We start from the raw sequence: 27,798 nt of genomic DNA, 5'->3' as shown, positions 1-27,798 counted from the left end.
TCATGCAATAAGCACAGACCTCCTCATACAGAGCTGATCTAAAGTAACTGGGTTTGAATTTCATGTTGCTCATTATTAACCACTTAGTTGTGTGTGTGTGTGTGTGGGGGGGGGGGGGTTGCTAAAACGAAGGTAGGTGGAGGATGGATGTCTGGAACCTGGAAGACAAGGACAATACAGAAACAAAAGAGAAGGAGCCGAGTAAGTGACCAGAGGCTGGGGCCCTTGAACCTGTTAACGCAGTGGTTCTCAACCTTCTGGCCCTTTAAATACAGTCCCTCATGTTGTGACCCAACCATAAAATTATTTTCGTTGCTACTTCATAACTGTAATATTGCTACTGTTATGAATCGTAATGTAAATATCTGATATGCAGGATGGTCTTAGGCGACCCCTGTGAAAGGGTCGTTCGGCCCCAAAGGGGTCACGACTCACAGGTTGAGAACTGCTGTGTTAACGTGACATTCCAATCCCAGTCTCAAACGGATCGTCATTCGCTCTTTATGCTAATGTACAGCTTTGGAAACAATGGTTTGAAGGGGTAAGGAACTCTGTCACCAACATTTCTCAGACCAGCCACTTGGGTTTTTGCTGAGAGAGGCCTAGCTCATGCTGACCCCCAGCCTGAGTCATGGCCCAGACCCTCGGCCTTCACACCTTCTGAGACTTGGCCCGGCATCACCTCCTGGGTCAGCCTCCCCTGCAGCCCCCCACGTGCCCAGCAAGGAGCCCTTCTCCGGGGCATGTGCACTGAAGGAACTGCGCCATGGCCCTGCTCCCCGCCGGTGGGAAAGGCACGGCGCTGACACGGGCTCCGAGTCTCCATCTGTCAGCATGCCCAGCACCGAGGATGGCAGGCCACAATAGGTACACAATAAATTTTTGTTGAATGAATGAGTTATTCAGTTTAAAAAATGTAAATTAGAAAATTAGTTCAATTCTTTCCCATTACTTCACTGCTTTTAAGAATCACTTCTATTGTCCTATATTTCCATTCAAACTTACTAGTTTTTTTTTCAATTCAACAAATATTTATGGATCAACAACTGACACTTGTTTATGCTTGGCTCTATGAGAAGTGCGCACAGGAAATACAGCGGAGGTGTATGCACGTGTCATCACAGGGAAGAGGGGTGGGTGCTCAGTGGGTCGGACAGCATAGAGCAGGCCCTCTGGTATCCAAGATACGTGAGAAAAGCCATCCTTCCAGAGAGAAGGGAATGGCGTGAACCCAGGTAGGGAACCGTGACGAATGATGAATCCTTTCCTAGTGCTGGTATGAAACATGGAAAAGAACAGAAAAATAGGCTGGGGTCCGCTGAGAGAGGGCCCCAGGTCAGGAGCTGCTGCTTCGTCCTGTGGGGCTCGAGGAGCAGGGAGGGTCCTAGCCGCTGGGGAGGAGCGCCCTGACACCGTGACTCGAAAACCCCACGCCCACAGGTCACCTGGGGCTTCATGGAAATACACAAACCTGGGTCACTCCTCAGACCTAACGAACCAGGGATTCTGAGGTTGGAGCCCTCAACTAAAAGATGCCAAAGATTCCAAAGTCATACCATGCCTACGTATAAACATGTGGGAATCGATGGTCTATAGTCAATCCTTTAAAATCGACTAGTACATTCGGCTGGCAGAGTTCGTGATCACCTTTTGGGAGCCACTTCTCCCCACACAGAAGAACTTACACGTGGTGGAAAGACAGCAACCCTGAAGGAAGGAGCCTTATGTCTGTCGCCATCTTGTTGCTTTGGAAAGGGTGGGGAAATTGGAGCAGTGGCTGAACAGGTATCTAATCAAGTTTCGGGGGACGTTGCGGCAAGAACTCTCAGGGAGAATGTGTCATCATCCACATCTGTCCCTTTGCAGCTCTGTGTTATGCACACAGTAGCGGTTGACCCCAAACTGAGGAATGACAAGCCCTGTGAACTGGGAGGCCCCCTGCAGACGGAGCTACGCTCTCCTGAATAAAATCTGACAGAGAAAAGGAAAGGGCGCAGTGACTGCGCCTCGTGCAGCACAAGCCAGATGTGTGAGCCGGCCCCTTCCTCCCTGACCTCCACAAGAGGCACTGGTCCCCCGCAGCTGGCCACCCACGGAGGTCTGTTTTCACGTCTGAGTACAGGGGACCATTGGGGCTAGAGTCTTCACAAGTATACGGCCTTAAACACCTTTCTACAAACTAGCGCCCCAGTTTTCTGGAGTTGAATGTGGTTCAAGACAGTATATAAAGAATAGAAAAATACTGCCTGCAAACAAAAAGTGGGGCAGGGGTGGTGAAATGTGCTGGGGGAAGGGACAGTGAGGGGCAGGAAAGAAACAGGAGTGAAAACACGTGTGTGTGGACACAGCCAGACAGGAAACGGAAGCCACAGAACATCAGATGAGCAACGAAGAAGAAAAGAGCAGACAGGAACAGCGAAAGACCAGATCCAGAATAAAAGACTTAACCCTGAGGTCTTCTGCGTATTTCAGAATTAGAGTCAAGAACCTAAGAGGACAACACTAATTGGGAAATAGTTCCAGAAAGGAACAAACCAATTAGCTGAGCACAGTGGGATGGACAGCGCAAGGGGACTGAGCGAGAGGGCTCACACTTCAGGCGGGAGCGGGCGGGCAACGTGCTCAGACAAGCGTGCGCTCCCTGGCGACGTTAACGTGGCACCACACCAGCAGCCCACTCCCGGGCGCACAGCTCTCAGAAAGGGCGTGCCGCTCTCCAAGAATACACAGTTTCTTCAGCAAATAAATGAGCTGCAGGGAGAGACAGGCAGCAGAGCTCTGCGATGAAGAAAGACGCCTGACGTCCATGTTTTGCAACGTTAACAGCAAATGGCACCATTAACATCCCATTTCACCTGAGGAACTGTAAGTCCATTCAGCTTTGCTTTTTACTGCAAAAATGTTCAGAAATATATCCAACTTAGAAGTGTGTTGAAATATTAAAATGGGACGTTTTTCTTAGCCGTGTTACAGTGTTTCATATGGCCACTTGTCACTATTTCGTAACACAAAGAGAATCTATCAAGGAAAATAAACAGAACAAAAAGATCCATGTAACTGGGTGTCTGGGGCACTGGCGCTGGCTCTCTGGGGATTAGAATGGCCAGAACTTTGCCTTGGAGTAAAACTAAAAAGGAACAATTTTTCTTAAAAGAAAAGAACAACAACAACAAAACCGTTTGTAGCTTACCATTTTTTTGACTTCAGCCGGGGAGGAGGGTTTCTGGGAATGAGAAACAGTGCTCTCATTGGATGCATGTCACAGAGAGCTGGGGAGAGGAGACGGTCTGTCAGTATGGCACTTATTTTACTCGTTCTTGATCTCTAGGGCTCACTCAAACACCAGACACTCGGGCACGTCCTCTGATATGCCTTCTTGTGTCAAGCAGGCCGGACTTGTAGCTATGAGCCCTAGGGCAAACCCTGAATTCCCCATTTAAACATAGCAAAATATAAGGAGGACCAGCACAAGAAGAATATACAATTTCAAAAAGACACTGAAAAGTTTTCATGAATCAAAGATAAATATTGATTCAAAGTGTTCAAAGACTCAATAGCTTAAGTTCCTAAATCATCTACAAGCTGACAATGGAAATAAGTTTAATTCTTTGGATTGCTGTGGGAGTATCAGACGCTGCTCGTGAAGGCTCCCAGGCCAGCCCTCCAGAGAGGCCGCCCGCTCAGGGACACGCTGGTGCTCCAGGACCCGCACGCCTGTTAGGGAACTGTTTCCATCTGTGAAGTCACTGTTTGCACTCCTACCACTCGCCCAATGAAGGCACGTTAGGTACACAATTCCACACACAACGGCCGTGGGCACTTTCGTGTGCTATTTACCTTCATGAGACTTGTACAAGGCAGCTGGGAAAGGGGGGCCAAAAACAGACAACCCCATCCCCACTGAGCAAGGAGCTGAGGCAGGGCCAGGCAATGCCAGTCACTCAGGAGGAAACACGAGGGACACGTGGTGTTCACAACAGATACCCATTTCTGTACTGCAAACTAATCCTTAGTTGTTGGCAATTTTTTTCATTCATTCAACAAAAATTTACTCAGCAACAACCAGTTACCAGACAGTTATACGTTCTTTGTGTATACTTTTTTATTAGGGGAACCAGCAGAAAATGCTATTTTTTCCTGTTCTCTGCAATTCTACCACATCCCTGATCAAAAATCAGTTAAATGAAATTGTCACTGATTTAATCCAAAGCAGGAGTTCATAGGTAATACAAAATGCTACTCTACAGATAAAAAGTCTTGCCTCTAGTTGTAAAGTCAGCTCACACACAATACTTAAGCTCCCTGTGTTAGGACGAGTTTCACGGAATACAGAAAAATCACTGCCTGTCACCTGAGGCCACTCACCGGAGTCTCAGGCCCGTATCTGAGCTCACCTTCAGTAAAGGACAGAGGAGCCTACGGAGCTCACCCACATCTCCAAAAGGAATAGTGGGTCCCACTGGCTCCTCTCAACCTAAAGCTTCACTGTGCTCAGGGTCCTTCATCGAGGGCCCCACCAGGAATGGCTCTATCCACGAAGCTGTTCTTTGTGAGACTCAGAGCTAGGTGTACGCTACAGGTTAACAACTGGGCTACAGAGAACGCTACTTACGGGGAGCACCTTCTGCCATCTCGATGGCGGTGATGCCACAGGACCAAAGGTCGCTCTGCAAAACAGAAAAGAACGTCATGGGCAGCACAGCAGACACGAGGCCCCCAGCTAACACGGCTGTTTACTCACACAAATGGGACAAATGCATTCTCTGGTGTATAAACGGGAAAACGCTCAGGAAGTTAAAAGCACACACACAATTGTGAGAATACCTTTCAAATGAGTAAGGCAAAGATGAAAGTGATTTGTTCATTAGAACCACTCGTGTCTACGAGGGAGTGGAGGTGGTGCCTGGGCAAGCACCCCCCCGGCCCGCGGCCTGCTCTTCTGTCCAGTGTTTCATTTCTCTATGAGCATTAGATCGTTTAGATCCCTGGCCCTAATATATGCTTCCTTTTACGTTTACCTCTCAAACTTCATGAGGGTGCTGAGCAGCGAACGGCCGGAGGGCCCTTTGTGTGAGGCCCGACCCCTGCGGAGGAAACACTGTGGCCACTGCGAGAGTCACCCCACTAGGCCCCTCCCGCCCTGCCTACTCCTGAGGAGGGAGCACTAAGGTCAAGGGTTTTCTGTGCATGGAATCCTTTCTTAGTTTTAGAAGCTGAATTTTAACTTTGTTCTCCACGAGGACAAGCATTTTCATCTGTTTCATTCACCTCTGTGTCCCTGGAATTGTGACTGGCATGTGGTAGGCACTCCATAAACAATGGATGATGAATGAATAAAGGTTCATCAGCCAATTTCTCAAAATCCAAATAAGGCTTTCACAGTAATTAATGAAGGATTGCTGTCATTAGCATTCTTTTGTTTATATGCTCTCATAACATGGGAATCACTAAAGTTGTTCAGTTCCATGGTTTTACTGTAATTACTTCGAGTGCAAACACGTATGTTTGATCACAGGACTGAGGAGAGGCCCACACAGCTCTCCTTGGTTCCATGGAGGTTTCCGTACTGCAGGGAGCAAGGGAGGGTGCAGCACCTGGACCTGGGACCACCTCCGCAGCAGGCCCTGCCCAGTGCGGTGGAGCCAACCACCTCTCCTCTGAGCCAACCTTGCTAATCCAGGTGATCAGCTGGGTCTAACTACGGGTTTTGTCTTTAAAAATTATTTTTAATTTACTTATGTATGAAAATACTGGAAAATGTTTGCAAATTTTGCAGGTTCAGAATGATGTATTAAAGAGTGAAAAGTCATAGAATCTATAATCTATTTGAAATAACTTCAGAAAATAAAAAAATAAAATGCATATTCCTCTACACCATAAGCTTAAAGTAAATTTCATTAATTGGGTATTTATAATAAACTAGAGGCCCGGTGCATGAATTCATGCACGGGCAGGGTCCCTCGGCCTGGCCAGCGATTGGGACTGATTGGAGCCAGCTGGGGGGAGTGACCATGGGAGGTTGGCTGTAGGAGCACACTGACCACCAAGGGGCAGCTCCTGTGTTGAGCATCTGCCCCCTGGTGGTCAGTGTGCATCATAGCAACCAGTCGACTGGTCATTCGTAATGGTTGCATAGGCCCTTTTATATATAGATACTGTGGAAATGGACAGTGTTATGACGTGAACTCAATTCTGAATGTTATTAAACAGGTACATTAACCACTCTGACTTGCTAGATAAGGCCAGGGGACTTTTTAAAAACTTGTTTGGGTTAATATATTCAACCCAAGTCTGAGGGTCAAATGTGGTTCTCCGTCAGGATCAGGACGTGCACAGCTGAGCCACGTGCCTGGAGGCACTGCAGTCATGCAGACACACTGTGACCCGATAAAAGGCGGAGCTCTGTCACAGGATCCGCCCAGTGGCCCAGGCTGCCCTGGAGGCAGTTTGTTCCTTAGTAAGAAGACCAGTGATGGTGCAGAATGGACACGAGAAGGCAGCATCTCCAGTGGTTCTCAACCTTCCTGATGCCGTGACCCTTTAATATAGTTCCTCATGTTGTGGTGACCCCCAACCATAAAATTATTTTCGTTGCTACTTCATAACTGTAATTTTGCTACTGTTATGAATCATGATGTAAATATCTGACATGCTATATGTGTTTTCCGATGGTCGCGACCCACAGGTTGAGAACCGCTGAAACGCTGTGCTGACAGTGCTACCCCCGCACAGGGGCCCAGGCTCCCTCCCCGAGGGAGCAGGCAGGATGAGGGTGGGCAGTGCATCAGCAGGGCCTGTCCCTCAAGGAACGGCAGGAACCCAGTGAGCCAAGCAAGCAGGCGCCTCTTACTCTGTAGTCATAGGTGGCATCTGGGTTCTCGTCGCAGGCGATGACCTCAGGCGCCATCCAGTAGGGGGTGCCTATGAAGGTGTTTCTCCTCCCCACAGTCCTGTCCAACTGAGCACTCACTCCGAAATCGACTGGAAGAGGAGAAAAAAAGAAAATGTGAAACACAACTAACAAGTCAAACACAAGACCACGGGAACTCGGAGGAGGTGTCTTCAGAGCAAACTGAGCAGGAACACGTCACTGACACGCAGCCTCCTCCGGTCACCGCACGACGAGCAGCCTTTCCAGAGGGAGCCAGCAGCCCTCTTCCTGCCCGGAAGCTGCCAGGCCTGGTCGCCTCCGAGCCGAGATCACTCCCAGGGCACAGGTTCCACTCCTGCCTGCGGATCAGCCTGAGGAGCCACCTGGCCAGCTCTTGGCGTGCACATTCCTGAGACAGGCTCACCGACCAGGTGACGGTCAGCAAGTGACCACTGAGGGATGCGCAGGCCCCCCTGCGGGTGCACAGGGAACACATGGCTTGTGTCGTTGGGAGGGAGCCGTGCCAGTGCCTCCGTCTGAGCTGGGAGGGATCCCAACTAGGCAGACTATTCCTCCACAGACGGCCAGTCATTGCAGGCGCTACGCAAGGTCAATGATGAGATCTCACTTTTCAGGACTAGCTGCTGCACCTACAACTTTTTAAAGGTGGGCTAATTTCTTATAAGCATAGTTTTCATGATGACTTAGTGGAAGAAAACAAGGTTAAACCTGTTTAAATCTGACAGGAGTATTATATGAAAGTGGGTGCGAGAGAGTTGAGATCCAGGCAAGGGAAACCGGAAACCCAGAGAGCCACTGGAACAGAGAACCATCACAAACCCTGTCCAGGAAGACACCATGGGCTCCACCCCCATTACGCACGTGTGACCGAGCACCCACCACATTCGAGGCACCATGCCAGGCGCTGCGTAAGAACATTCCGGCAAATAAATCAATCCTGGTGGCTGTACCCCCAGAACTTATATTCTCATAAAGGAGTCAGAATTATAAGTGAACAATAGCTTAATGGTTATGAATTGTGATCATTATTTTGGAGGAAACAAGGCTGCGGGACCCGACACAGATCAGAGGGTCAGCGAAGGCCAATGAGGACGAAGAAAACACCGCAGCTTCGACCCAGGGGGCAGTCTGTGCCAAGGCCCTGAGGCAAGTCCCAAGGAAATCAGTCAGTCACTGAGGAAGAAGGGTGAGGTCCTCACAGAAGGAGGCTAGCAGCAGCAGGGCCATGGCTGTTTATGAGCCATGACAGGAAATGTGGCTTTTACACAAAGTAAAATAGAAAGTTATTAGTGATCTTGAAGCAGGAAAATGACATGATCTGACTTAGACTCTAGCCTGTCTGCTACACAGAGAACGGGGGTGGGGATGGTGGTGGGGAGACATGATGGAAGGGTGGAGCCAGGCTAAGCAATGACCTGTCACAGAGCGCAGACACAGACAGTGCGGGCACAGGCGGCAGGCTGGCTAATGCCCACGGCAGGGGTGCTGCCGGCTGCGCCTCCGTCACCTACCGAGCTTCACCTCTGCGTTCTCCGTCAGCAGCACGTTCTGGCCCTTGATGTCCCGGTGAATCACATGATGGATGTGAAGATGCGCCAGGCCCTGAGTAGGAAGACAGACTGAACCTTAGTCGCTATCTCTGTAAGTCAGTCACCAAGACACAGCCTTCCCTCGGAGGGCGTGTGCGGGCCACAGACTTTGGGACCACAGCTAGAGCATCCGATTCGCTCCGGCGCTTCCCGGGAGACGCTGCTCACAGCACCCCACAGGCAGAGCACAGGCCCACCCTCCGCTCCGGTGGGCTAGGTCCCTGTGGTAGCGCCACCACGCTCCAGCTGCCCTGAGACACGCTGTGGATGACCGTGTGCTCGCGCGGCTACAGCCTGTGCTATTTGTGCACCGGGGGTGCCTTTCCCACACTGTGCACCCATCTTTCAGGGGGTGACCCCGAGATATGTTTGAACTAGACACATCCCAGGGGAAAGCAAAGGTGAGCTGGATCCCCCAGCACACAGCCCATCATCCCACCTCTACCCCAAATGCAAAATAGTTCAGCCATCAAAAGAGCTTTGTGTTCGGCGGTTCTCAACCTGTGGGTCGTGACCCCTTTGGCGGTAGAATGACCCTTTCACAGGGGTCGCCTAAGACCATCCTGCCTATCAGATATTTACATTACAATTCATAACAGTAGCAACATTACAGTTATGAAGTAGCAACGAAAATAATGTTATGGTTGGGTCACAACATGAGGAACTTATTTAAAGGGCCATAAGGTTGAGAACCACTGCGTTAGAGTATGTGTTTCCCAGAGAGAGAAACCTCCTGGCATATAGTGCTTTTTGATGACCTTGTATCTGGAAGGAAGCCCGAGAGCAGTCTCTTCTGAGAGGGGAGCAAGAACACAACTACATTTTGCATCCAAATATGGTCTAAAAGATAAAATGCCCCATTCTCTCACTCCTTTACTTGCCCCATCTTTAGCTCGAGAAGTGAAATCGAGAGCCCGCCTCCTTCCCATACAAGCAGCCAACTCACTGGGAAAGGGCTAGTTCCGAGGGGTGGACTGAAGAGAAGGGTTTGACTTTCCTGTTCCATTGCTTGTGGGTTTTATTGTTATCATGACTTTGAAGGCTGTGAAGTAAATGAGACAGCTGCTCTAGAACACTTGTTTCTCAAGCACAGGGCTGCCCACGGCCTCCACCAGCCACGTGTGAAGCCGTGTGTGTGTGTCGGGGGGGAGGGGTGCAGGGTTGGCCACGGGCACTGGCGGGGGGAGAGGCACTAACATATGAGCCACCACAGGGCCAGTTAGGAAGAAAGCCCTCCTCTCAGTGTGAAACAACTGTGAGCAGCAAAGGAAGAGGCAAAAAACACGTAGCTTCCCTAATTCTTTCCTACCTCCTACTGGTACTACTCCCGTTCATCATTTATTCTATAATTTGCACAAACCCCCTTCTTACACCTTAATAGCATCATCTTAGCAACAAACACAAGTACCCGTGTCCTCAGACAAACGTGGCCTGGGTATTCTTATTCCTAACGGGCAACATACAGAGGCGTGTCTCCTGTGCTGTGTACGGCCAAGGGTGGCCACCGGGCACCGACGCTGCGGAGGCGTGGCCAACAGCTGGTCACCAGTGCCACCCCGAGCCAGGACGGCTCTGAACAGTGAACACATTTTTCCTGTATGGCGTGCCTGGGAGGACGGCACGTGTGTGTTTTGCTGCTCCCATATCAAAAACCAAGCTGCAACGATTCTTTCTTAGCAGAGACAGATGACAGATCCCAATACACACAAGGAAACAGTCCAGACAATGAATCGGTTTCAAGGCTGGGGAGCAGTCTCTGCAACTATCTCACTGCTTGACAGGGGACAAGGAGCGGTCGAAAGCCGGCCTTCAGCACTGGCTGCGAAAGGCTCTAAGTGCCCCTTAGTAAAAACGCCCGTTTCCACCTAGATCAGTGGTCGGCAAACTGCGGCTCGCGAGCCACATGTGGCTCTTTGGCCCCTTGAGTGTGGCCACGAAGTTTCAATCGCACTGTACGTGCGCACCCGCACGTGGTATTTTGTGGAAGAGCCACACTCAAGGGGCCGCCGTTTGCCGACCACTGGCCTAGATGCACGTGACTGCCGTGTAGACTGAATGCAAAGTGCTGGGATGTCGGTAAACCTTCTGGTCTCAAGAGGTCCAGTGGGCCGCCAGGAGCTTTCTACACACTCCAGACACCTTCTGAGGGACCTCACCGCAGCAGCGTTCGGACCAACCCCCACTGAGGAGCGAGAGCAGGTCCCGCCCTCCGCACGTTCTCCAGGGTCCCCACGCCTCTGCGGGGGCGCAGCCTTCCTTTCCCAAGAGAGCTCACCTCCCCATCTACGGCCCTCTCCTTACCAGAACGACTCCTAGCAATTCCTTCATGATAAATACACACCTGCTTCGGTGTCTGCTTCTGGATCCCAGAGGCTGGTGTGTTAAGTTCATTCAGACTTTTGTCACAGGAAAGACAAGTCACACACTCACTGAGGAACACACTTCTGCATCTCAACATGATGTCTATCAACCTCAAACACCCAGGCTAGCAGTACATGCTTAGTGCACACACCAGGCAAACAACGTATGCCTGTGCACATAAAAGCATGGAACTGCCCTAGCTGGTTTGGCTCAGTGGATAAAGCATCGGCCTGTGGACTGAAGGGTCCTGGGTTCGATTCCGGTCAAGGGCACATGCCCGGGTTGTGGGCTCGATCCCTAGTAAGGAGCATGCAGGAGGCAGCCAATCAATGATTCTCTCTCATCATTGATGTTTCTCTCTCCTTCTCTCTTCCTCTCTGAAATCAATTTAAAAAAAATTGTTCCAGCCCTAACTGGTTTGGCTCAGTGGATAGAGCGTCGGCCTGCGGACTGAAGGGTCCCAGGTTCGATTCCGGTCAAGGGCATGTACCTTAGTTGCGGGCACATCCCCAGTAAGGGGTGTGCAGGAGGCAGCTGATCGATGTTTCTCTCTCATCGATGTTTCTAACTCTCTATCCCTCTCCCTTCCTCTCTGTAAAAAATCAATAAAAATATATTTAAAAAAAAAAAAATTGTTCCAGCTTTGGCCTTGCAAGCTCTTGGAGAAAAAAAGCAAAAAAAAAAAAAAAAGCATGAAACTGCCTGTGATGAAATGTGTTTAAAATACATTTATTTGATGGCTCAGACATTTACAATGAAACCTAGTTCTCTGCTTGAGAAATCCTACACTGGAGTTACATGTAGGAAAGATGTGTGTGTGCTTCTAACAGAGTAAGGACAAGTAATATTAAATGAGCATTAGCTGTGTATGCACGTTTCACATTAAATGACTCCGATACATTGACATTAATTCTCCTGATGAAGGCTTGGTACGTGTATCTCACAGGTGAGAAAGGCAGTCCTGAAAGCTGAGTGACGCTGCCAAGGGTGCACATCAGGTAAGCAGCAGGGCAGGGTTCACACCAGGTCTGATGGACTCCAGCAGCCACCGCCTTAGCCAGGGCCCTCCTGTCCACCAGGCTGTTTCCTTACAGCTGACCGCACACACGTGCGCCCTGCGCTCCATCTCAGAGGGCAGGCACACGCCTTCCCCACCTCACAACCTGCTCCCCGTGGTAGCCTCAGACAAGAGCCCTGATGCTTTCATAATAAAATTTGAATGTGACTATAAATAGATGGTTCTCCCACTTCATCCACACAACTAGTTTTCTTAAGGGAATTTCCTATTGTCAAGGGCTGTGCAAAATCCACACAGGTCCTCGGGGTACGTCAGACTCAACGTACGTTGTTTTGTGGTTACGTCGCCATCTCCCGTTTATAAAAAATAAAGTTCCGTCATTTCAACGTATGTACATATGTGCTTTATGTTGTTTATTATTTATTTACCACAAGTAAAGGTCAGGAATTGTTATCTTTCTTTTAATCTTTTTTTACTGTTTTACTTCATTATTGCTGTGTATGTGCTCCATGTGAGTGATGTAGGCGCTTATGTAGGTGGGTTCCGACTTAACGGCGAAAATTGCGTGACGTTGCGCTGTAGGACCGGATCTCTGACGTAACCCGAGGACCTACTATATAAAAGCCTAAGCAACCGGCCGGTAGCTATGACGTGCACCGGCCACCAGGACGCAGACGCTCAATGCAGGATCGGAAACCATAGGCATGGAACATGGAACAGCCTAATGAATCTCAGAGGGAAGGAGGGATTTGTGCGCCGGTGGGGTCCCTCGGCCTGGCCTGCAGGGATTGGGCTGAAGCTGGCTCTCCAACATCCCCCAAGGGGTCCCGGATTGCGAGAGGGCGCAGGCCAGGCTGAGGGACCCCACTGGAGCACGAATCCGTGCACTGGGCTTTTAAATATCTAAATAAAAAGAAATTAAAACCTATCTCTATGAATTCCACTTGGCATTTTTTAAACCTGTAGTCCTCTGTGAAACTTCAATATAAAAATGGGGATAAATTCACCTACAAATAAAGTAACAATTTTTTGTATTAGTGAGAGAAGCCTAACAATTAGATTCCAGTTTAACTCAGTAGAACATGGGGTAAGTGAAATCAAACCAAGTCATTCATGTGTGTAACCCAGGGGCAAGCACGGAGGAAGCTAAGCTCGCCGACCGGCCAGAGGCTCCCCGGCTGTGGTCAGGGAGGCTCTGCCACCAGGAGGGATCTTCAGAAGCTGCTGTAATAGTAGTGCAGAAACTTCCTCTAAGATCATGAGACAAGCCTCCAGCGCTGTAAGCAGCAGTAACACTGGAACCTTCCCTCACGCATACTGCAGCAGACTAGCAGCGAGCGCCCGGCCCCCGACCAGGTGCCAGTGCTCGGCACCACCGCTGGCCCGCAGGCTCAGACACGGGCTCTCAGAGAAAAGCAGGACGCTCTCTCTCCCCTCCACTCTGACTTCTCAACACCTGGAGGTGAATTCGGGGAGATACAGAAAAAACTGTTTCCTCTCTCAATCTGCTTTCTTAGATACTTGCCAGAATACTTTGGGTCTTTAGATCTAAACCGTGATGAAGCGTAAACGATCAAAGCCAGCTAGCGAGACAGAGCCCTTGGCTGTCAAGACAAGAGCGATCTGTGCAGTTATAACTCGAGGAACACCCTGGGCGAGGGCCGTGAAGAGGAAATGCCAGATCCCGGGCACCAGAGCCGCCGGTCCTTACCCTCAGGATCTCCCTGGAGATGTACGCTATCCAGTCCTCCTTGAGCGTGTTCCCCTTGGTGTTCTTCACCAGGTCCGTGATGGACCCCGCCCCACAGAACTCCATCACCAGCTGCGGGTGGAAACACACAGCGACTCACACGCTGGGCAGGCACATGGGCACCCACACACCCAGGAGCCGGCCCTCCGTTTGCCCTCCTGAAGATCCAGGCACACGTCCGTTTTGGAGGCATTCAAATTACTGAGAGCATGTCGCCATCCAAGCAGTAACTGAGCATTTGGAGCAGGCGACAGGCTGCTGACCCGCCAGCCCCCAGCCCGGGCCTTTCTCTCCCACGCACGCGGGATGGGAGGACCATTTTGTTCTTAATCAGCGCCCATTATCAGAAACCTGGTACAATACTCCCTAACAGTGTTTCTCATGTGCCAAAATCAGACTGTTACGATTCTCAAACTATTTTACATTGACTGGGTTTAGAACAAAAGAGAAATGCTATTTTTTAAGTAACACATAGTTTTAAAAACTATATTATATACTGTATCTAAATGTTTGAACAACATGAACGTAAGTATATTTTTTAAGTACCTGAAAAATCAAATGAATTGAACTAAAATTTTAACTATGATGACATTTGGGCAATTGAAATGAAAGTAACTATTTCCCTTGCATTTTCTTAATTTTGCAAATTTTCTACAATGGCTTTTTTGAAACATAGGAAAAGGACGGATCTCTTTTACTGTTCTCTACGTCCAGAGCCTTTGGCGTAACTAATGTGATGACCATATTTCTGACAATATCTGTTTCATCATCTTGAATATATATGTGTTTAAGAAGAGAGAATTTTGAATGTGTCAAGTCCAGAAATTTCCCTGGAATTTATTGTTTTTAATTAACTATTATTAACAATACTTTTAAAAATTACTGATATGTTTGTTTTCTTGTGATCTGTCTCTCACTTCCAGGTAATAAAGAAAGATTCATTCAGTATAGCTTCCATGTTAACCCTTTGTATGCCATAAGCGTCTACAGACGCAAGGATGGTTTCGTTTTGGACACGTAGCAGTTAACTGGTTAATTTTCATAATTAAAGTTTTTATTTTTTTATTTTCAAGATCCTAATTTCCTTGCTCTTTAATTACATTGTTTTTAAAACATGCCATTTTATTCCTGAAACAGGCAAAGTGAAAACATCAAAATAAACATCAGTATAATGTCCACCAAGAAAGATCCCAGACACCAGCCCCTTTCCTCTGCTGTCTCCCCCTCTGGAAGGTCCCTGCTGCCTTCCACTCGGCCCACGAGGAAACCCCCAGACGGACACAGTGCCTACCCAGAGCTGGTCGTCATGTCCAGGGGGGCTCTTTTTAATGAAAGCACCGTAATATGTGGCAATATTTCTGTGATGAGAATATTTCTTCAGCATATTTATCTCCAGTTTGATTTCTTCCTCTTCATCCTTAAGAAAAAATAAAAACAGAATGTGTGGCTTCTGATAATGTGCACGACTTTACTTCCCTCCCCACAGGCAGTGACAGAAGTTTCCAGTCCATTCTCGCTATCCTTGCGTCAAGAATCGGCGACTTGCCCTGACCGGAATCGAATCCGAGATCCTTCAATCTGCAGGCCGACGCTCTAGCCACTGAGCTAGACCAGAGAGGGAAAGAAACCATCTTTTAAAGAGAAACTTCCAGTTGTACACCACTGCACTGGAAACCAAACACATAACAAACATGAATCATCTTAGAAAAGCAATTCTCAAATGGTGGCCTCCGTCTGCCCCAGCATGAGCATATTACAGATGCTCTATAGCAGCGGTTCTCAACCTGGGGGCGAACGACCCTTTCACAGGGGTCGCCTAAATACATCCTGCATATCAGATATTTACATTACGATTCATAATAGTAGCAACATTACAGTTATGAAGTAGCAACGAAAATAATTTTATGGTTGGGGATCACCACAACATGAGGAGCTGTATTAAAGGGTCGCGGCATTAGGACAGTTGAGAACCACTGGTCTACAGGCATAGCTGCCATGTGCCTCACGAGGTCATGACTGCGAATGAGAGCAAAGTCCTGTGGCAAGCACAGTCACTGACAGCCTGTGCAGTGATCCTTATGTGATTTTTGTCTCTGTTTGTGATGCATCCCATTTATTGAGTTGCGGACATTGTACCATCCTTCGAGCCCTGTACACAGAAAAGTCACACCAAATGCGCATCACTTCATCTGTGATTTCAACAGGGCCATGTTGAGAGCAACAATAAAAAATGCGACGCTGAATAACTAGGATGCTACCTTAATGCTAAACAGAATGAGTGTTCAGCCTGGCTAGGGCGACAGAACAGACTCTCTTCAAAGGAACTTCATACTAAAACATCAGCTGGCGGCACAGGGGCAGGCCCGAGTGGAACTAGACGCCCAATCCATCCACAGCGCAGACCTGAGTTCTGTCCGCCACTCCCTCATGCAGGGGACAGTGAGCTGCCACCACGGCGTGGGCACAGGGCGCACGGAGCTGCTCTCCTCTGCGCCAGCGCGTGGCCCCGTGCCTGTGGGCTCCTGAGCAGCCCAGGGTGTCCCTAATGAGGCTAATTGAGAGGAGGGATTCCTAACAGCAGTCGGCACATGACCACGGCCCTAACATGCTCCTGTTGGGGCATGCGTTCCTCAGAGACAGGCCGCAGTGAAACACATCGGCCCGAAAAGCCAACCTCCACGTTCCTTACACGGGGCTAGGTCATTAGAAAGCGAACTGGAGGTTTGTTTTTCTCTTTATACTCATCAGTGAACCTACAAGGACCTGGGGTGTAAAGGCTGTAGGAAAACGAAAAGAGCAATGCTGAGTCAGGGCAGGACAAATGGAAACGCTGACCAGAACGTCGTTTGTGGTAAGAGCAGGCAATCGCTTCGTAAGTACTGAGCAGCTGCGTGCACTGTGCAGACTCAGTTCTCCTCCAGCGCTGAGCCCCACCCCCACCCACAGCAGCAGGGACCCCAGGGCCTCCAGGGCCCAGGACAGAGAGCAAGCGCTGCTTCTCTGCTCCCTGGCGGTGCGTCTGAGCAACAACAGGATCATGAGGACTCTGGGGATGGGTTCCAATCGAGTTAGAATTCTTACCCATTTACACTCCTCTGCAGGCCTAAATTCAGTGCTGCCCACTGGTGTGAAACACAGGTGCACACTGGCACACGGCGGGCACACGGGCACTGGGCGGCCTGCGTCCCGGAAGCTAAGGTGCGGGCAGACACATGTAATGAAACCATGACCTAGGCCAGTGATGGCGAACCTTTTGAGCTCGGCGTGTCAGCATTTTGAAAAACCCTAACTTAACTCTGGTGCCGTGTCACATATAGAAATTTTTTGATATTTGCAACCATAGTAAAACAAAGACTTATATTTTGGATATTTATTTTATATATTTAAATGCCATTTAACAAGGAAAAATCAACCAAAAAACATGAGTGTCATAGGTTCGCCATCACTAACCTAGGAGCACCCCTCTCTCACTGCTATGATTACAGAACAGTGACTAGCACACATCTTACCAGACAAAAGGGAGTTCAGTGCTCACTGTCACCTGTAACGAGCGCCCACCGTGGTGGAGAGAGAGTGTCTGAGAGGCAGGACCTGCCATCGACTCTGAGCGACTGCAGCTGGAGCCGTAGGTAGGACTGATGCCTGACTGACTGACACGGGCTTATGTTGTCTTTAGATAAAGTACTAATGAACCAGCTGAGTGCACGCCTCCTTTAACCATTCGTTAAGAACACGTTTGGTGGTCTCAACCCAACACTTATATACACACACCCCACCACCACCTGCCTCAGAAGACACAACAGAAAACAGACGAGAACTGGAATTTTAAACAAACCCCACATGAAAGGAGAGAGGAACTGGCAGACGGACAAGACAAGTGTATGCACCCCTGTGGGGAGGCCCCCCCGCCCCCCCCCCCCGGGAGGCCACAACCAGACACACACGCAGGAAGAAGCGCTGGAGTTTAGGGAAACTGAGAGGCGAGAGGACATTCTGGAAAGAAAGGTCAGGCCCCTGCTGGATGTCTCCAGAGCCCGGCAGCTGCTGGCCCCACCAATGATTCAATGCAGCGGATGCCAATTAGCATTTGGACTCCAATCAGCGGAAGTAAAGCTCCTAGAAAAGGTCTTTGTCCCAGGCTGGGCAGGAGTTCTCTGTTGCCTCCCTTGGCTGCCAGAGATGGGGGAGGAGAGACCAGAGAACAGTGGTAATTTTCAAAAGCAACTATGGGTTTGTGGATGAGTCACGTGACAAGGCCGCCCACCCCGTCATCTGAGCACACGGGGGTGCACATTAGTAATTTTTTTCAAACGGCTCCTTAAAATGTTGTCTTAAACTGCTGTCACCTACATGCTCTCTCCTTCCACTGACGGCAGTAACTACATGAAGAGAGACAGGCGGACTGGTGATGCGCTAAGGAGGGGAAGCCGGAGGACCGGCAATGTTCTGGGCTGGCCTTCCTCCCGCAGGCCTCTCCAGAACTCACTCCTCGTCAGCAGGTGGACAAAAGAGGAGGCTCACTGCACCCAGCCAGCTGGGTGACGAACGAGATGTGCAAATATCTCTGCAGGTTCCACCACCAAATGTGTCAGTGCACATACATTTAGAGTGAACATAATCAGTTTTTAAAACCAGTTTGTAAGTTTGTGTGACTGTGACCAGGGAGACAAATGAGACCACCTCTTCCTTGGCAAACGCAGCTAGAGCTGAGGTTATTATCATTCCACCACACTGAATTCACCAAGATTAAGTTTTTGACCCAGACACATGTTATACCACTTAAATTCCCTGACAATTCAACCAAAGGTGAACAGAACTATGCAGAAAAGATTTTAGAACAAAGTTCAGGTCACCTGGTCAGAGGAGGGGATGGCATGATCTTTAAAATTAATCAGCCCAGTCTCCTAAGATCATCAGTCTCAGAATAAAAACCAAAGAGGAAAACTACAAAATCAACATAACTGAAGTGAGGATCAGTATGACATCTTACTCAAGAAAAAACACTTGTGAGAGGAGGGCGTGCACTTGCGAGAGGGGGACAGGTACTAGTGAGAGGAGGTCGGGCACTAGTGAGAGGAAGGCAGGCACTAGTGAGAGGAGGTCGGGCACTAGTGAGAGGAGGGCGGGCACTAGTGAGAGGAGGTCGGGCACTAGTGAGAGGAGGGCGGGCACTAGAGAGAGGAGGGCGGGCACTAGTGAGAGGAGGGGCGGGCACTAGTGAGAGGAGGGCGGGCACTAGTGAGAGGAGGACGGGCACTAGTGAGAGGAGGGCGGGCACTAGTGAGAGGAGGACGGGCACTAGTGAGAGGAGGTCGGGCACTAGTGAGAGGAGGGGCGGGCACTAGTGAGAGGAGGGCGGGCACTAGTGAGAGGAGGGGCGGCCAGTAGTGAGAGGAGGGCGGGCACTAGTGAGAGGAGGGCGGGCAGTAGTGAGAGGAGGGGGCAGTCCTGCGGGAAGCTCACTGCTGCCCTCTTGTTCCGCGTTACCACAGCCGCTCCGCCTCCAGCAGCCCTGCCTGCCAGCCACGGCCCCAGCGTCGGGCGACCCCTCCACCAGCTAAAAGATGGCCATGTGCTACCTTGCAGGGGTGGGGAACCTCCTGTCTGCCCAGGGCCATGTGGATATTGACACCATCAATCGAGGCCACCCAGAGTTACCGACTGAAACCTTAGCCGCTGGAACTGGTCAGACATTTAACGCGCCCCAATGCCTTGCAAGGCCAGACCACATGACTCCGCAGGCCTACAGGGCCCGAGGGGCGGACGGTCCCTACCCTGTGCTCACGGCTCAGATGGTGGTTACCATTTTTAACAATAAAGTGTTTATGTATTTACATTCTTAAAATTATATTTCCTGGGTGACACTGGTTCATGAGGTCACACAGGTGCGCATTTCTATGCACCATGATCTGTATTCTGCACCGTGTGCTCACCACCCAATGTAGCAATAAAGTATCTTTAAATGAAGGTATATACTTTGGTTTTTAAATTTTTTAAATATGTTTTATTAATTTTTTTTAGAGAGAGAGGAAGGGAGAGGGAGAGAGAAAAATCGATCACCTGCCTCCTGCACACCCCCTCCTAGGGATCAAGCCCACAACCCGGGCCTGTGCCCTGAGCAGAAATCCCAGCCATGACCTCCCAGTGCTTGGTGAGATGCTCAGCCACCTGAGCCACCCCCGGCCAGCACGACACACTTGGGGTTGTAGACACAATGCTTGTGCGCACTAACAGAGGACAGTGCAATGTGAACATAACTTACACGCAGCAGGAAGCCAGAAAGTGCCTGTGGCGTGCTTTACTGTGATAGTCCCTTCACGGCGGCGACCGGGAACCCACAATACCTCCGAGATATGTCTGGACCTGCTACTGGGGACCCTAAGGTGTGGTAACCAAGAGTAGGACCTGAAACCTAGGCCCTGGCTGAATTGGGAAACAAATCCTGCAGGTAAACCCCAGTGTGACCAAAATTAAATCCTCCACTAAGACACTTGATGATTAACCCTTTGAGTGCCAACCGGTATCCTAGGAACTGTGCTAAAATTGCCAAGGCATTTTGAGTTAAGGTTTTCAAATTTTTTTCCCACATAAAGAGTGAACTACTAGCATCTAATAGTGACACTGCAGGAGGAGTGTGATCGCGCTCCCAGGCACTCTAGGGGTTAATTAAAGGAAACCAGAATATGTCAACCCAAAACATGCTTCTCTGACATAAGGATATTTTTAACTAAAAGTGCCTGAAAAACAGCAGATACAGGCACTCTGACCTCCCTTTGAAAGCAAGAGATAAAACTCCCACTTTAAAGATGTCCTCCCTTTACCAATTGAAAAAAAGTTATCACCAGAGACAGGGAGTTGAGGTCAAGAGAATCTGTACAGCACACCTTGTTAAAATAACTCTTATCTCGCACAGCCGACGTGGCTCAGTGGTTGAAAGTCGACCTATGAACCAGGAGGTCATGGTTCAATTCCCGATCAGGGTACATGCCTGGGTTGCAAGCTCAATCCCCAGTGTGGGGTGTGCAGGAGGCAGCCGATCAATGATTCTCTCTCATCATTGATGTTTCTATCTCTCCTCCCTTCCTCTCTGAAATCAATCCTATATAATAAAGAGGTAATATGCAAATTAACCCTCACACCCTCACAAGATGGCTGCCTATGACCGGGCCAGCAGGGGGGTTAGAGAGGGACAATCAAATGACTGAACAGCAGGCTGCATGGGGCAACCAGGCCGGCGGGGGGACCATGAGGGGCGACCAGGCCTGCAGGAGGGACAGTTGAGGGTGACCAGGCCAGCAGAGGGGGGCAGTTCGGGGCGAGCAGGCTGGCAGAGGGGGGGAGTGAGGGGAGACTAGGCTGGCGGGGGGATGAGGGCAGTTGAGGGTGACCAAGCCAGCAAGGGCAAGCAGTAAGAGGCGACCAGGCCGGCGGGGGGACGGGGGGGCAGTTAGGAGCGACCAGGCCGGCAGGGAGGAGGCAGTTGGGGGTTACCTGGTTGGCAGCGGGGGGCAGTTAGGGGTGACCAGGCCGGAAGGGGGGGCAGTTAGGGGTGACCAGACAGGCAGGCAGGCAGGCGAGCAATTAGGAGTCAGCAGTCCAGGATTGTGAGAGGGATGATGGATTTAGGCCCAATCCTCAGCAGTCGGACATCCCCCAAGGGGTCCTGGACTGGAGAGGGTGCAGGCTGGCTCACACCCCGCCCCATGCTCACATTTCATGCACTGGGCCTCAGTAAAATATAAGAAATAAGTGACTCTGACCCTCCTTAGCCTCCCCGTGCACTTTACTCCCCACACTACCTCTCTGTCCAACCAAGTATAGAAGCGTCTGGGCTGTTCCACTTCTCTGAGTTGTCATTTTTCTTGTGAGGTTCCCACGCATATAGGAGATACACATGCCTATCTGCTCTTTGTTACAGGGACCCGGGTGGAAGGAAAAATATTTTCCTCCCTACATGATCAAACTTGTAATTATATTATGAGACCAAAAAGCGAGCAGTAAACCAAAATGCTCAGATTATAAGACAGTATGTTCCTGACATCAACATTTTGCCATTCCCAACACCAGTGTGCAAGTATGTCTAGATACTACATGTTTAAATGAGTCTACAGGAAGAAGAAAAGAAATGTTACCAAAGATTATCTCTGGATTATACTTTCTTCTTCAATCTACCTAAACTGACATTTTATTTTCCTAACTTGGGGGTGTGGGGGGAATAAGAGAAGAGTTTAAGGTTGGGGAGTTAGCTCCATAAAAAAGTTTGAGATGAGTTTATTTCTGATGACCTGTGACCCACTCTGTCCTCAGCCCATTCACCCGTCCTAATCACTGTCAATCCCACTCAGGCTGCTTCCTCCAGCAGGCACTTCCTTTGCGGGAGGCTGGCGGGGCCTTGAAGAACCCAACCTTACTGGCTGATCGGCCTTCTGCTGGTCGTGGCACTGGGAGCGCTGACCTTGGTTTCATCACCATTTCTTCCTGTTTGCTATGATGGTACCACTCCAGACCCATAACTTCTTGAGTTGGAAACTTAACACACTTAAATCTTTCCTGGAGCAAAGCAGATGGTAAATGGGGCCCAGGATCGCCTGCCATGCTGTCTTATCTTCTGGACCTGCCAGAGGATACCTTAAAGAGACTCGAACAACGCCCAGCCGGTGTGGCTCGGTGATTGAGTGTCAACCTGTGAACCAGGAGGTCACGGTTTGATTCCTGGTCAGGGCACTTGCCCGGGTTGCGGGCTCGATCCCCAGTAGGGGGCGTGCAGGAGGTAGCCGATCAATGATTCTCTCTCATCATTGATGTTTCCATCTCTCTCCCCCCTCCCTTCCTCTCTGAAATCAATAAAAACTTTTTTTTTTTTTTTAAAAAGAGAGACTGGAACAACTAAAATTAGACAAAACATATAAAAGAGTCTAAGACACGGACCATCAGGCATTGAAGGACAGTGACCCCTGAGAGACAGGAAATGCGAGGAAAGACCTACAGCTGCCTGGCTCGCTGCCCTGGGAGGCCTGCAGACTGCAGCACAGGGACGGGGACCCACCAGAGCCCAGAGGATCTGAGCTGAGGAGCAGAGTTCACGAGACAGGACCTGGAGGAGACAGCTGCCGGGAGCTGTGGGAGCTCGGGGAGGCCCCGGAGTACCGCACAGCCCTGCTCACACATCCTCATGAGGATGCGACCTGAGGTCAGGGAGGGAGCCCCAAGGGACTGGGGGCGGGAGTGTGCCCAGGGCTCCCAAGGACAGGCACACGGGAAGTGGGACTCGGCACCCAGGAGACCACTCCCACGTTGCTCAGCTGGGTGACCTGTGATGCCAGCCACGCGGTGCCAAGGAAAGCTGGACTTGCCTTCTGCTTTCTAAACTGAACATTTGGGACAATTCTAAACACAAAGCTTTCCTGACACAGCTGTGAGCTCAGACCTGGTGAACTCGGCGACATACCTCACCTCTGGCTCACCGCCCCCCGCAGCGGTAGGTGGGCAGGTGATCCCCCGCACACACTGAGGCTTCCAGACTCACCGCTGGGATGGAATAGGGCAAGCAAGGCGCCCAGTGCTCAGTTAAACCAACAGCCAGCCACAAAAACGGTCCACACCAGCGCACCTGCCTGCTGCTGTCGCCAGGCACCTGTCTAGTGCGGGAGAGGAGCAGTGAGCTGAGCTGCGCTGCCTTCTCTGCACAGGACACGGTGACGCGCCGCAGGGCCCCTCATGAGGAAAATGAGAAAAGATGCCCAAAACCCAGACACCAAAAGACTGGAAGGAACCGACGAAAGGTTCAGCCAGAAGCGCGCTGGCACTGTGGAGACTGGCAATCACCTTCTGAATTCCCAAGCTGTGGGGGCGGGACCCCATCAGGACACACATCAACGCTGCTGCGCGACATTGCAGCATTTCCATCCTGAGACGTGTTCTGAACACAATACCTACAACTGCCGATGCTAGGTGATACTTGTAGGTCATCAGAAAATGATCTTTCTGATCAATGTGAGTTTAAAATGTGAATTAATTGCATGCAGGAACAAAAAGTGTTTTACAGAAAATAAATCTGTAATTTTAGAGCATAAGGCAATAACAGGATTGATGTCATACAACTTAAACAAGAAACAAGAGTAAGGTTTCCACAAATTCTGAAGATGTAAGTCCACACCCACCCAACCGGCAGCACGGGAGCTCTGCAGCAGCAACTGAACGCCAAGGGTCGCCTTCTCTTCCATTCAGATCATCAGGAAGACAAGAGCTTAGCAAACTTTTTGTTAGTAATCACTTTATATGAACTTTAGGGTTGCCTACTACCATTTCACAAAACTGTCGTAAGTCATTTTGGCCTAAAAAAGCTCATTAAGGATTATGTTCCTCAACCCACTTTTCCTCCTCCTGACACATATGCAGGTGTGCAATGCACTAGGAGGGAGAGCTGCACGCGGCCACACCGTGTGTGTGCACTGGGATGGAGAGCTGCAGGCGGCCTCACCGTGTATGTGCGCTGGGAGGGAGAGCTGCAGGCGGCCACACCGTGTGTGAGCACTGGGAGGGAGAGCTGCAGGCGGCCTCACCGTGTATGTGCGCTGGGAGGGAGAGCTGCAGGCGGCCACACCGTGTGTGTGCACTAGGAGGGAGAGCTGCACGCGGCCACACCGTGTGTGCGCACTGGGAGGGAGAGCTGCAGGCGGCCTCACCGTGTATGTGCGCTGGGAGGGAGAGCTGCAGGCGGCCACACCGTGTGTGTGCACTAGGAGGGAGAGCTGCACGCGGCCACACCGTGTGTGTGCACTGGGAGGGAGAGCTGCAGGCGGCCTCACCGTGTGTGTGCGCTGGGAGGGAGAGCTGCAGGCGGCCACAGTGTGTGTGTGCGCTGGGAGGGAGAGCTGCAGGCGGCCACACCGTGTGTGTGTGCGCTGGGAGGGAGAGCTGCAGGCGGCCACACCGTGTGTGTGCGCTGGGAGGGAGAGCTGCAGGCGGCCACAGTGTGTGTGTGCGCTGGGAGGGAGAGCTGCACGCGGCCACAGTGTGTGTGCGCGCTGGGAGGGAGAGCTGCAGGCGGCCACAGTGTGTGTGCGAGCTGGGAGGGAGAGCTGCAGGCGGCCACAGTGTGTGTGTGCACTGGGAGGGAGAGCTGCAGGCGGCCACACCGTGTGAGCACTGGGAGGGAGAGCTGCAGGCGGCCACACCGTGTGTGAGCACTGGGAGGGAGAGCTGCAGGCGGCCACAGTGTGTGTGTGCGCTGGGAGGGAGAGCTGCAGGCGGCCACACCGTGTGTGTGTGCGCTGGGAGGGAGAGCTGCACGCGGCCACACCGTGTGTGTGAGCACTGGGAGGGAGAGCTGCAGGCGGCCACACCGTGTGTGTGCGCTGGGAGGGAGAGCTGCAGGCGGCCACAGTGTGTGTGTGCACTGGGAGGGAGAGCTGCAGGCGGCCACAGTGAGTGTGTGCGCTGGGAGGGAGAGCTGCAGGTAGTCTCACTGTGTGCATGCGCTGGGAGGGAGAGCTGCAGGTAGTCTCACTGTGTGCATGCGCTGGGAGGGAGAGCTGCAGGAGGCCACACTGTGTGTGTGCTGGGAGGGTGAGCTGCAGGCGGCCTCACTGGAGAGATCTGGCAGGCAGCCTTGGACTGGACACACGCGTTCTGTAGGGCAACACACGGGACACTCCCTGAAGAACACGGCCCCCTGCATCGGAAGGACTATAAAGCAAACACAGGGTGAGTTTGCGGGGTGCCTCCTGAGTCAGGCTGGCCACCACAAAGTAACTGTTCTAAAACTGAACCCCTTAATGAAAAAAGGAACCACAAACTACCACAGGCTACCCTCGAGGTACGAGGGGCTGATTGCTCCGTGGAGAGGAATGAAAAAAGGAACAAAGAAAAGTAAATCACCACCATGAACACCATGCAGGGCCAACGCCTCCAATGGAACCTCCGCTCCACGAGGAAACAGACGCACAGACACTAAATGCGAACCAGTCAGTCACATGTTCAAGGAAAGCACTTCTCCGGTGAAGAGCCTGAAAGGCCACTCACCACCCACACCCACCGGCAGGAAGGACATCCCCATGCTGGAGACTGCTGACCCCTCCACGCCCACACAGCAGAACCACCAACTGCACCATCGGCTGTGACCCAACAAGGAAGGTACGGCGGGCGGAGCCATCACCTTTCTGGCCTTTTAGGAAGAGCCACGCCCTTGCATATGCCTATCCACTGGTACAAACCGCCAATCCGCCCACTTCTTAACAGACTCAGCATGTGGGCACTGGGAAGAGCGAGCGGGGACAGGGCGTGGGCAGGGCCGGCTAGTGACAGTCAGGAAAGGACACCAGCTGGTTCCAGGGGGCAGGGACAGCAGCCTCAGGGAGATCCAGACCAGAGTAGTCGCCCCACGCAGCCTGAAGCAGGCTGCTCCAGGCCAGCAAATCTCCCTGCGTGTTCTGAGCCCAGGCTAAGAAAGGTGTCAAGAAAACAAAACAAATCTGTGAGAGAAACCCAAAAAACCCCCCTTTCCTGCCAGGCTCAGTGTAAACAGGGACCCTCCCGCCTGACTCCATCAATGGTGCCCAATCACAGAGCAGGGTCTGCACACCCTGCACATTCATTCAGTAGCTGGTCTCCCCCCTGCCCTGAGGCGGGGCTGAAGTGGGCACAGGAGCTCCTGTCTGCAGGGTTAGATAGGTAGCTGGACGGCTTCTCTGACTAAGGCACAGAATGGGGGAAACTGAGTTTAAAATGTAAGGTTCCTAAGGCTTACAATCCTTACAAGGAAAGCCGCAAAAGAAAGGAAGAGAAATGCCTATTGAGCTAAGGGTCCAGAGTAAATAAACGGTTAATTTGGTACTTGCTATTCAGAGCAAAGATCCCCTCAGTGGTTAATTTTAACAGAGGACAATGACATCCTTAATTACTTGGGGGAAAAGTCATAAAATCTTAGCTACAATAAATAAATTCTGGAGACCTTGGTGTTTTAAGTGGTATTTGAACCTTTTCCATCAGAGAGCACTTCCGCACCAGTGCCAGCGCCAGCGCCGAGGGGGGGAAGGCCTGCAGACTGCAGTTACAGCATGTAGAGTTCATACCCTCTGACATAAACATAACTCAGCCAGTGCACACACAGTGACTAGCCACATAAAGGAAACCCCCAGTGCTACCATGAAATCTTCCCTCTAAAAACGTACAGGAACTGCTAAGAAATGCATCTGGTGAGACGTGATCACACTAACTCACTCGGATTGTCTGGCCCAAGTCTGCAGCGCTGGTTCTGCTACGTGGTATACCAAATGGCTACTTGATAAACTCAGGATGAAGAAATGAGCACATATCCACGGGCCCTGGACTAAGTGGTTTACAGGTACTTTTAACTCACTGAGATCTTCAGGTCTGCACAGAAAACACCCTGGCTCTTTGAATCGCTGTGTCTTCTCTATCGAGGAAGTATACTTGGCATGATTTCATTACAAACAAAATCGTTTTTATCATTACAGGGGGAAAGGAAAGAACGTCATTCTCAGACCAGACGATTTGGGGGCCGGTGCAGCCCCGCCCAGCTGTGTCCGCCCATCAACGTGATGTCACAGTGCAGCTCAGAGAGCAGCTGGCAGCCTAGCTCCCTCCCACAGCAATGCCGCCATGGATGCTGGAGATGACAGATAAGCAAATGCTAGGACTGAACCACCGCAATTATCAACTGATGGAAGACTGAAGTCAAGTATCAGTAGAAATACAGAAGCTATCAAAGAGGTTTCACATAGCACATACATTTCAAGGTCATCAGGCTCTGTGTAAGCACATTGTGCTTCCCTAACTTCAGTGTTCTTTATTAAAGTCATAAAGATAATGGCAAACACCTTGCCATTTAAGGAGCACCTGTCCAGGGAGACATACTGATGAAGTGACCATGGCGTCCACTGGTGAGGCGTGCCCACCTTTCAAGGTCCTGTGGGCCAGCTGGAACACCAGACACAGAACACAACTGGAACAGAAAAGGCTTCTAGTCAATCCCACAGCACTACGAACTCACTCAACGGCCTGCTCTGCAGCCAACGAGCCCAAGGCCACATGTGCAAACAGAGCTAGGGACAGAGAGCGCCCGGGGCACCACCAAGGAGCTCAGAGGCTGCGAGGTGTCAGACTAGACAAGGCGGGAAAATCCGTCTTCCTAGAATAAATACAAAAGTATTTTTAAACTAAATGT

At 50.8% G+C, this 27,798-nt stretch overlaps 1 protein-coding gene across 50 annotated transcripts in view; it reads right to left on the bottom strand.

Annotated features, from left to right (window-relative positions):
- MAP4K4 (mitogen-activated protein kinase kinase kinase kinase 4) overlaps window positions 1–27,798 on the bottom strand; it is a 196,224-nt gene that overhangs the window by 54,187 nt on the left and 114,239 nt on the right. For all 50 annotated transcript variants that reach the window (XM_036355263.1, XM_036355265.1, XM_036355264.1 and 47 more), the window contains exons 4-9: window positions 14,902–15,027; window positions 13,572–13,682; window positions 8,404–8,494; window positions 6,851–6,981; window positions 4,613–4,667; window positions 3,191–3,269 (exon numbers count right to left, since the gene is read on the bottom strand). In XM_036355263.1, the coding sequence (XP_036211156.1) occupies window positions 3,191–3,269; window positions 4,613–4,667; window positions 6,851–6,981; window positions 8,404–8,494; window positions 13,572–13,682; window positions 14,902–15,027 (593 nt within the window). The remainder of the gene's footprint in view (window positions 1–3,190; window positions 3,270–4,612; window positions 4,668–6,850; window positions 6,982–8,403; window positions 8,495–13,571; window positions 13,683–14,901; window positions 15,028–27,798) is intronic.

This window comes from Myotis myotis, unplaced genomic scaffold, assembly GCF_014108235.1.
Source record: "Myotis myotis isolate mMyoMyo1 unplaced genomic scaffold, mMyoMyo1.p scaffold_m19_p_22, whole genome shotgun sequence".
Lineage (NCBI taxonomy): Eukaryota > Metazoa > Chordata > Mammalia > Chiroptera > Vespertilionidae > Myotis > Myotis myotis.
The sequence above is the reverse complement of the archived record's forward strand: the minus strand, read 5'-3'. Positions and strand labels throughout refer to the sequence as shown.